Consider the following 11329-nt stretch of genomic DNA (forward strand, 5'->3'; position numbering starts at 1 on the left):
CTGAACATGGCGTTTGCCTATTCTTTTATTAATATACTTACAATTATAAAAAAAATATCAGTGTCTTCTTAGCTAAATAAAGAACTATACTCTATATTGGATTAGCCATCACACAATCCAATACCTTGTCACAGTAGCCAGTCATATATAACAGTGTTTTAAATTTCGTACTGTACCGGTCGATACGGCCGGAATTTTTCGTTTCGGCCGTCCGGCTGGTACAGGTACTATATCTGTTCCGTACTGGCCAAAATACCGGTCGTACCGGCCGGTACCGGCCTGAATTTCGGCCTGTGTTTTTTTTTTTCATTTTTTCAAACTACAAGCTTATTTTTTAACCTCCAATTCAGACTAGACTATTTATAATTTATATATATATGTATTTATATATAATTTATTTATATATAGACTATTATTTTGGAATATAATTTTTATATATATTTATATATATAATTTATTTATATATTAACTATCTTGAAACGTTATTCCGAAACGCTATCCCGAAACGGTACCGGTATCGAAATATTTCGTTCCAGTGCCTTGACCGGTACGACGTCCGGTACGGTATTCAAAACATTAATATATAAAATATGATTATTGGAGGTTATTGGCGATTATGAAAATAAAAATAAAAAAGTATTTTAAAAAAATAATAATTAAAATAAATAATAATTTATTATTATAGAGAGTGTGATGTATAATTTAATATAAAGTTTAAGTTTTGAATGAATAGTTAAAAGTCAAAAAGTGATATATTAGCTAGGGGTGAAAACTGATCCATTCGGTTCGATTTTTGGGCTAAACCGACGCCGACAGAAAGTTAATTTGTGGGGGAGAAAACCGGCCGAAACCGGTTGACGGGGGGAGAAACACCAGCTGAAACCGTTGCTTCATTTCTCTGGTGGTTCACGGTTGGTTCCCAGATCGAGCTTCCTCACCAGGTTCGACCCGACGCCGAACCGGCCGATATCGGTTTTCTCTATTTGCTGTTGCACGCCGATCGGTTCTCCACCGATTTCGGCCGGTTCTGAGCTCCGGCTGCAGGTCTGAGTCGGTCTAGGTCGGTTTCTTGGTTCTTTGTACAACCCTAATATTAGCTAAAAAGTCATGCTACACAAGTTCTATACTTTACATACTATTTAAAAATATGTAATTTTTATTTTTTTATTTTTATATTTCATATTTCATGAAATACAAAGATATAATAATAAAATCACATTTTTAAGTGATGTATTAGAATGCGGAGCTTTTTAAAATTTTTCTTAGCTAAATTTTAACTTTTCGGATAGCTAATGGAATGCTAATGCTGAGGAGGCATAGAAGCACTGCTCTTATTTTTTATAAAAGAATTTTATACAACAACGGACTCCCCGTCGTTGCAGTCCATCCGAAATTGACCTGTAAAAAGAAAAGCAGTGCTTCCGGGGGGAGGGGGAGAGGGAAAGCAGATATTTGCCGAGAGATGAAACCCTAGCTTCGGGCTCCTAAAATTCCAGTCAGAAGTAAAGAGTATTAGGTGATTGCCGTTGTGGACGATGGATGCGCAAGCGAGGAAAAAGGCCTTGTTTCGTGCTAAATTGAACGCACAGAAGAAAGACAAACGCATAGATTCACCTCTCGTAAGGTAAGTTGCCTCCCCTCTTTGTTTTCTTTACATCTTGTTCACATTAAATAAATTCTGCGAGCATATTATATCAGTTAAACCGTTTGGAAATTTCGAATTAGTGTGCTTACAGATATAGAACTGAAAAAGGTAGTGGTACAGTATTTTTTGTGCTATTCTTAGTTATTATCTCAGGCCGAGAGAAAATCCGGATGCTCTTTATGATGCTATTACAGAATAGGAGGCTTGTGAAACTGTTTATGAGATTGCCAAATTCTCATGAACATGCTGATTGCGTGGGCATGTTAATTACGATGTTAATTTAAGTTTTTGGAATGCATTTCTTTCTGTTCAATTTTCCATTAAGATTGTGTATAATGGATTTTGGAATCTAAATTTGGGATTGAATACGATTTGAGTAAAAACTCCTCTCCATTCATGAAGAAGTTTTTGACTGCATTGGTTTTTGTCTTTTTGTTTAATGTATACAGGTACAATGAACTCGAGCAGCCTGTCTGTAGGGTTTGTGACATTGTTTTGAAATCTGAATCCCTTTGGGATGCACACCAAGCTTCTCGTAAACATCATGAGGTGATGTTTTTACTAAACCCCGATCTAATGTGCGAAACCAAAACACACACCCACACATCACTGGCCTTCAATGATTTCCAAGCATTCAGTTGCAAGGACTTCTCCATTTTGGGGGTAGAACTTGCAGTAATAATGTTTGTGCTAGTTCCTCTACGCTTTTTGGCTTCAATTTCTGAAAAGAGATTCCAGGGAATTCAATTTACTAGAAATGGAAGGCACTAGCTGATTTTGGTTTCCTCTTCTTTCCATTAACTAGGGATGAAGAGGAAGGACACTGTATTTATGGTTGTTGGAGGGTTCAATGCCTCATAATATACTTGTAAAGGTATTCCAGAGTGATTTAAGCCCTCCCCTTATGGCCAATGTTTGTCACTAAAGATATCTTTTCGTGAGTTTCCAGTAGTTAACGCTTTACCAAAAATTTATCCAAAAAAAAACTGTGGGAACATTGGTCCAGGAGGTAAAGGGTGGCCTTAAATACACTTGTAAGGGTTTCACTTGTTATAATGATTATATGTGGTGGGTTTTTTTTGTTCCCTATGTTTTTACTGACCTGAATGAGTTTTTACTAATGGGATGCTTATTCTGGGACAGGCAATAAATAGTATCAAAGCCAGTGCAGCCGGACTAACCCGGGTTAGCAATGCGAAATCTGAGCCCCATAAGGAGTTGTCTAAAGTTAAACCTGAACAGTCTACAGAGTTGCATATTGTTAAACCTGAATGCTCAATGGAAGTGCCCAAACGTCAGTCATCAGCTGTGCTTCCTCCAGATTTTTTTGATAACAGTGAGGCAAAAAGGCTAAAAACTGGTGAGAACTTGGATGTGGAAGAGGTGCATGGTATTTAACCTTAGATATGTATGAAGTTAGTATTTTGTCATTGACATTTAGAAAGTTTGAATCAAGTCCCTGAGATATATAAAAGGTTATGATTAAGTCCTTTTATAATTATTTAGAAACTGAAACAGAAATTGTTGATACAGCTGCATTTTTTCACTGATGTGTTGCATACTTGTTTCTAATTGAGTGTGTTTTGGTTGTAAAATAATGAAAAGAATCTCTCTCTCTCTCTCTCTCTCTCTGTGAAATTCAACTCCAATTTGGTGGTGACTCTTACTACACCACCTTATCTAAAAAGAAAAAAAAACTCTTGCTGCACCAGATTTCTATACCTGCATACTTTGCTATTCATTTCTTCCACAAACACTCTAGTACAGAGTGGTTGAATGGTGATAATTTCAAGCTTTTGAAGGTGGTGATAAATTTAAGCTTTTGATGATGATTAGATAGTGGTTGAATGGTGATAAATCAAGTTTTTGAGAATAATCAATTCAATGGCATCTTCTGGTTTGCTGCCATGATGTAAATGTAGACCAGGTGCTCACTTCAGAAGGCATGTCAAACAGTAGACCAACACTAGTGTGCCCAATGAGAAGCTCTCTGCCTTTATCAAAATCTCCAATGATTCCATTTTCGTGAGCTCTCTAGTACAGCCCTCTCATTTGAAACCTTTGTTCTTCAAGTTAAAAATTAGTTTGAATTGACGAGGAGTTGATGCTTGAGGTATGAGAAACATTGGGATGGGTAGGGTTTAGTTTCCCTTTATTATTTTCAACTAAAAGAAAAAAAAAGCAAAGAAAAGAAAAGGTAGAAATTTTGGACTGTGGAGATGACATATGTCATGTAGATACATGTCGATGTAATGAAACATTTCATGTCAGTGAAAAATAGCCCAGGTCTGTGATTTGCTTCATGGTTTTTAAACATTGCAACGTTTTTTATATCTCAGAGACTTGGCAGAAACTTTTAATTTTGGGTACCAAATAGGAAATTTACTAATACTTAAGAACAAAATAGGTATTTGCTTCATTGTCTATACTTCAGGACCAAAATAGGTATTTGCCCCATTATTTACTATCATAGCTGATCTTTATACGTGACATAAAACCAGTCCTACATGTATATGTTACTAGTAACAAAATCTGTTGGTTTGGACTTATTGATGCACTTTAGGAAAGGATTCTGTCAAGTCACTGGAGCCTGATTTATCCAAAAAGATGGTGACTTCTGCTCAACCAGAGGAGATAAATTTGGCTATTGAAATAGATAAATTGCCTAGTGCTAATGTTGCACAGGATATAAGTGTGCAGTCTGCTGGGGAGCATACAACATCAGTAGAGATTGCTGGTTTGGAAATCAAGCAAGTAAAAGGAGCTCTACCTGAAGGCTTCTTTGATAACAAGGAAGCTGACTTACGTGCACGTGGCATAAAGTTAGTTAAGCCGGATATCAAGTAAGTTCCTAGATCTACGTTATCTCTGCATCTTCACGCTCCAATATCTCCAACTCAAATCTGAAGACAAATGTGCTTTTTCTCCCTTTGTTGGAAAACTTTCCTTTTTGCTCTGTTCTACATTAGGAATGCATTATTCTCTTCACAGTTTGTACTTAGTTTTGTTTGATGTATTTTAAATTTTGGTTCTCTATCAAATTGTAACAAAATTAAATCGTTGTTTCAGTGACAAGTTCCGAAATACAATGACTTCCTAGTGATTGCCCCATGATATCATCGGAAGGAAATAATTACTTGAGTGCATATGACTTCATCATCATTTTCATGTTTTCCCCTTCCCTTTAGTGAAAAGTTCCATAGGACAATGACTTCCTGTAAACATCATCATTGTCTTCATGGGTTCTGCTGCTTGCATGGCATAAATTTGTGTTTACTACTATGAGGTGCTCTTTCTGCTGATCGCTGTGATTGGTGAAGGTTTTGATCTAAATAGCTGTGATAGCTGTGTATGGTTAGAAAATGAACTTCCTAAAAGATGTCATAATGAATTATGAAATTCATAGAGATGGCATGAATGAAAACGAGCATGAGAGGGAGAGAAATGTATCTATTGTATATGGTTATTTAGGTAGTTTACATGTTTTTCATGAGATTATATATGATTAGATCATATCCAACGCTGCCACTGACTGCAAAAAAGAAAGTGGACTTAAATTGTGTGGTTCTACAATATCTACGGTAGGATTGATATAATAAAAACTATTATAGTTTGATGACAGTCCTACCAGTCCTACAAGGAATTTAAGAAGTGCATGGAATAATCTTTTTTGAAAGTTCTTATATTTTTTGTAAATGGAACAGATTATAACATTGAAATATTATTTGATTGTTTCTAGAGATGAGTACAAGGAATTTGAAAAGTTGATCCAAGAAGACTTGCAGGAGGTGGATGACCGTTTTGAAGAAGAGGAGGTGAGGGTTATAAATTATAATTGCTAGCCTTCTAATTTGCGTGAGATCTCTTCACACTACAAACTTTAAATCATTGTCTTGGTTCCAATTGTTACTGCAGATTGATGCTGCTGAAATGATAGAAGAGGCCGAATCTGTTGAGCAGAAGTAAGTTCAGCTGTGTAAATACTCGGTTAGATTTTCACATGCTGTTTATCCAGCCTTTTTATGTTTAATGATCTCATTCCATTTCCTGCAGGGCCTATAGAGAGAAAGTTGAAATGCTGAGGAAGAAGAAATTGGAACTGCAGGTTGCTAGGTCTTCCAAACATGGTAAAGCTTCTGAGGTTGTTGGCAAGGAATCCAACCATGATGAATCATCCAGTGATGATGACAGTGATGAGAATTTTGCAGTTGATTGGAGAGCTCAACACTTGTGAACATTTTTTCCATGTCGCCGAACATAAAACTTTATTTTTTAATTCATTTTAGCGCCTTTCATAGAGGAGTCAAAACTATAAATTATTGTAAATATTCCTTTGAAAAGGTGTAATTTATTGTTTGAAATTTTCCGCTGAATTTAGCTAGATGACTCATGCATAGCCAGAGGTCTGTTTTTAATTAAAGTGGATGGCTCCTCTAGGTTTCAGCTAAATTTCAACTTTTGAATAGCCTTTGGCAGCAAAAAACCTTGAGGCGCATCGATAGCGCAATGGGTACCTTTCTTTTGAAAGTGGGTGGCATTTACTTATTAACTTTTCTTCGATTCACTTTTCTCGTTTTCCGAACTTCTTTTCACTTTTATTTTTACAATTCTTGTACAAGCAGGTTGGTACGCCAACCTGTGTACCAAATGTTATTTTAATATTTTTGTCAGATGCTATATACTGTTTAAATGATTATTTTAATTTTAATTTATCAATTGTCAGATGCCACAAAACCTCGATGCAGAGTGAGAGAGAGAGAGAGAGAGTCCATCTGTCTCTCAAAATCGGCGATGGCAAAGAAGAGGAACAAGAAGAAACGAAAAGCTGACGTTTTAATGTATATATCCGAAGAGACTGTTACAAATCTATCTCAAGCAATGGACACGTTAGAGTCTGGAGCTCAAAACTCAGCTTCTGGTGCTCCAATTAAAAAGGTGAAGAAGGGGAGACCAATGAAGAGATCTAAAAATGTCCGAAAGGCCAAATCTATAAAAAAAGTCATATCTAAAAATGAGATGTACGTTGAGAAAAACTTGAAGCATGAACACAAAAAAACAAGAACTGCAATCTGCCAAAACTCTGTAGGACTGAAGAATCGAGGATCCCAATCTACTGGGCCATACGTTATCGAAGTGGCTTAGAATCATCAAATCCTTCATGTGATCTTTGCATCAGTTTTGGTATATTTTCGTTTACAACAGGGTAGTTAATATTACATTTTTGTCTTAGCTTTAGAGTGGATTTTTTGGGAGTGGTTACTGGTGGTATGTTTTAGCTAGTTCAGCTTATGAGAATTTCATTTTCATTATAGTCAACATGTCAATGGTTTGTGGTATTGAAGATTACGATTTGTATAGCTTGTCATAACTACACTGCTAGCTATTTTATGTTATGGAATAATAAAAATTGTTCAGAAGCAGCTAAAGGAGAGAAAGAACAGTACTAAGAAAATTGTGGAGTGAAGAAGTCAAGGCTTTAGACACCAAGGGTGGAAAGAGGAAATAGTTTTCATTTTGTGGGTCCCATGCCTGACGGGTGTGCAAAGTTGCTTGCGTTTAGAGTTTTTCTTATTTTTATGTTCAGTTTTAAAATATGAAGAAATATTAATATATAGTAGTGTAATTGTAAAATATAAAAAAAAAATAATAATTATTAAAAAAAAATATTATTCTAAATTATGACATATTAGAATATTATTTTTTAATAATTTAGAATTATTGATATGATAATATCATCAAATTGTCAGAAATTTTTAAATAAAGAAAAAAAATGATGGTCCAGCTAGGGTCAATCCAACGGATCTTGGTGGTAATTGAAGATGTCAATGGTTTGTGGTATTGAAGATTACGATTTGTATAGCTTGTCATAACTACACTGCTAGCTATTTTATGTTATGGAATAATAAAAATTGTTCAGAAGCAGCTAAAGGAGAGGAAGAACAGTATTAAGAAAATTGTGGAGTGAAGAAGTCAAGGCTTTAGACACCAAGGGTGGAAAGAGGAAATAGTTTTCATTTTGTGGGTCCCATGCCTGACGGGTGCGCAAAGTTGCTTGCGTTTAGAGTTTTTCTTATTTTTATGTTCAGTTTTAAAATATGAAGAAATATTAATATATAGTAGTGTAATTGTAAAATAATAATAATTATTAAAAAAAAAAATATTATTCTAAATTATGACATATTAGAATATTATTTTTTAATAATTTAGAATTATTGATATGATAATATCATCAAATTGTCAGAAATTTTTAAATAAAGAAAAAAAATGATGGTCCAGCTAGGGTCAATCCAACGGATCTTGGTGGTAATTGTAAAATATAAAAAAAAAATTATATTATTATTAAAAGAATAATATTATTATTCTAATTTTTTGTCAAAAATTTTTACATTTTTATGTTCAGTTTAAAAATATAAAGAAATATTAATATATAATAGTGTAATTGTAAAATATAAAAAAATTTATATTATTATTAAAAGAATAATATTATTCTAAATTATGACATATTAGAATATTATTTTTTAATAATTTAGAATAATAATATTATTAGAATTTTTTGATATATAGAAATTTTTAAATAAAGAAAAAAATGATGGTCCAGCTGGGGTCAATCCAACGGGTCTCGGTGGAGCCAGGATGGCACCGGCCCGTTATCCTTCCACTGCCAGGAGCGGGAGGTAGTCGCTGCTCTGTGGAACCAGCCTCACGCTGTGCCCTCCACTTTAGGAACCACGCCACCCAGGCCTTCGCCCAAATCACATGGCCCAGCTCTCGGCTTGGAACGGGCGGGCCAGTAGTTAAGCCATTAGAATCCGACCAGGTGGATTAGACCAGCGTCCCATTACTTTGATGCCCCTACTCAGGTTACAGGATCGCGTTACTGAGCCCGGCGAGCATTCTCTTTCTGTTTTGAGATTATAAAGTATTGAATATCTTTGCTTCTTATCAATGTGGGATTGCGCTCTTCATTTGTTCTCACTTTTCAAGTTGGGGAACGCGTAAAACCCCTAATAAAAGAGCGCCCTTGACGAAGCCAGGTATCGAAACCCAACTCCTCCAAGTTAGTTTTTTATTCCTGAAACAGGCAGCATTCCCTTTCCCAACTCCCTCGGTAATTGAGTTGATTGCCTTTTCATTACTATTTTCTTACTACTTATTTTATATTTAATTAATTAATTTATTTAATAGTTAAAGAAGTCACTATTAATAAAATTATATATTTTTTAATTTTTTTTTAATAGTTAAGGATGTTAAAAAAATATTTAAAAGAAAATAATAAAAAAATAAAAAATTTAAAATGAATTATGAATAGTAATAAAGTAGTAACTCTACCCTATTTTTAAGCGTGTATATATATATATGAATGTGTGCTGGATCGTCATTAGAAACACTTGGCTTCGGACTCCAGATAATTTTCTTAATGGGGAACTGTACATAAATAGGCATTAGGGGCGAGAAATCCCCCCAAGTCCCTTCCCGAAAAAATTGAATAAAGAATTTATTACTCTTTCGGTAAGTAAATTGGGTTTATTGAGAATCAACTGGGGGGCTCCAACTATCACTCGATAATAATCGCAGCGGTATAGGGCACTGAAAAAAAGGGAAGTAAACTCCAACTTTGTAGGAGCTCACAGATCTAAACTCCCAGTTTTATTTAATGGCATTATTAGTAGGGAGGGTGACTTGGATTCCTCGATATCTGAGTCTGCAGAGATTGGATTTGGATCTGTAGAAGTTTGGATATGCAGAATCACATCTTGAATCTGTTAAAGAGTCTCATGTAAATAATATATATGGAAAGTTGATATATGGTAGTGGCTATAGTAGTAGGTGTTCTGAACTTCTGATAGGGAAGAGGGTGGAAGGTGGGGGCAAATGGCGATAGTTGAGGAAAGATCAGAAAAATGGAGGAAAGGACAGGGAAATGAAGGAGAGAAGGGAGAGCTTATCTCTGAAAACGACAACAACCCGCATAGTGTTAATCACTTAGCCAAATCACACAGCACTGCTGCTATCTCTATCTGAGTTTGCTTGCACATGTTATATGCAACTTACAGGGTTTATTTAAACCATCCATAACAAATCCCACGAGCAACATTAAGCATGACAATAATTCTTAGTGGACAGGAATACCAGCAACCTATAGATCAGTTTGTGTCCAAAGTAAAATGGCTTAAAATATGAACACTCAGATCTGTTCTGTGACACGGCAGATTTCCATTTCATATGAAGTGTATGTAGTGCATATTTCCCGCCGTATTTTAGTAATAGAAGTAGTGCAGCCTCCACCATGACCAAATAATAGTACTGGTGCCTCTGATGTCAACTAAAAACCTTCCCTTCCTCAGAATAGAGTGAATCCTTTTCCTCGAAAAGTGATATTATCTACATATCCACCTAAACTCGATTACGTTCTCTCCCACCTTCTTCTGAGCTCCTCCATTACCCCCAACAACTACACGGTTCCTATATAATAGTTCCTATAAATAAGTGCATTGTCTTATTGCAATAAGAACTCAGAACAAAGTTGTCTTGTGTGGCCCAGTTTTTATATGCAGGAGCCTTTGACAGTACTGATTCTAGTGGAAGAGGCACTAATCCATTTTAGACAATACTCTCACGAGGCTGGCGAATCAAAGGAGTTCTAGTCTCTGTTCAATCAGCACCCTGAAAATGAACATGCCACACTGGCATTGATGTACCTAACTCTCCACCTCCTCTTCACTTCCCACTTCGATTAATTCAATAATTGGATCTCATTTTGTTTTGGCAACTACATTAATGCATATGGTTTATTTAATTAATGTATGTGTTTCCATGACTAGCTTTTAAATATGCATTTCAAACATCTGGTTTGAGTTCGAGAGAAAATAGATTTTCAACTGTATTGAATAAATATACATGATATTTACAGTTATAAAATACACAAGTACTGCTGCACACTCATTTTCAAAAGTGAATAAATATTTGACTATATGAAAAAATTAATGTTTTAATAGTGGATTGCACTTTTTTTCAAAAGAGAAATATTATTTATCATCTATATACCATATACCAACATGTGACTTGTCATTTTTGTTATTTTATTTAAACACACATATTTATACATCAATATGTGTGTATTTAAATAGAAGAAAAAAATTGACAAATTATATATCAGTGTGTAGAGTAGAAAATGACAAGCATGATTTTACTTTTTAAAAAGAATACGTGGTGTTTGGCAGCTCATTACAATATCTAGCATATATGAACAAGTTGGATACTTCGATCTTAAAAAAAGAAGGAAACCGTAAGCAGCCCACAAAACGAATGATTCGAGACCGAAGCAACCTCCATAAATTATAATCCATATATATCTACTTAACCGAACCAGATACATGATTTCCTAGCCACGTACATGTTCCAAGCCTTTAAGCACCACCATAAATATAACAACCGGACAAATGATAAAAACAAGTTTCTGTCACCCGTTTATAATGTTTTAATAAATTAAACCACACACCATCCTAGACAATATATTATATTCCTCACATTCATTGCATTGATGAGTATTTTATAACTTTGTATGGTTTCTTAGTTTGAATTTTGGGTACGAGAGAAATATCCGGAAATGGAAAATATTATCAATACTTATAAATTTACACAATCATACCTGCTTATAAAAAATAAATTATTGATAAAATAATG

The 11329-nt window shown here is 34.8% G+C and overlaps 1 protein-coding gene across 2 annotated transcripts; it reads left to right on the forward strand.

Moving 5' to 3' along the window:
- The first annotated feature begins 1360 nt into the window (after nucleotides 1-1360).
- On the forward strand, nucleotides 1361-6018 carry LOC121248128 (zinc finger protein 830). Of its 2 annotated transcripts, none has more exons than XM_041146492.1 (7): nucleotides 1361-1624; nucleotides 2095-2194; nucleotides 2789-3005; nucleotides 4209-4488; nucleotides 5385-5460; nucleotides 5561-5607; nucleotides 5699-6018. In XM_041146492.1, the coding sequence occupies exons 1-7, from the start codon at nucleotides 1536-1538 to the stop codon at nucleotides 5877-5879; spliced, it is 990 nt and encodes a 329-aa protein (XP_041002426.1). In that variant the 5' UTR covers nucleotides 1361-1535; the 3' UTR covers nucleotides 5880-6018. The 2 variants fall into 2 exon arrangements, with proteins under 2 accessions (XP_041002426.1, XP_041002428.1); XM_041146494.1 differs by lacking the exon at nucleotides 1361-1624 and adding an exon at nucleotides 2451-2519.
- Nucleotides 6019-11329: the final 5311 nt, after the last annotated feature.

This window comes from Juglans microcarpa x Juglans regia, chromosome 2D (genome assembly GCF_004785595.1).
Source record: "Juglans microcarpa x Juglans regia isolate MS1-56 chromosome 2D, Jm3101_v1.0, whole genome shotgun sequence".
Taxonomy (NCBI): Eukaryota; Viridiplantae; Streptophyta; class Magnoliopsida; order Fagales; family Juglandaceae; genus Juglans; species Juglans microcarpa x Juglans regia.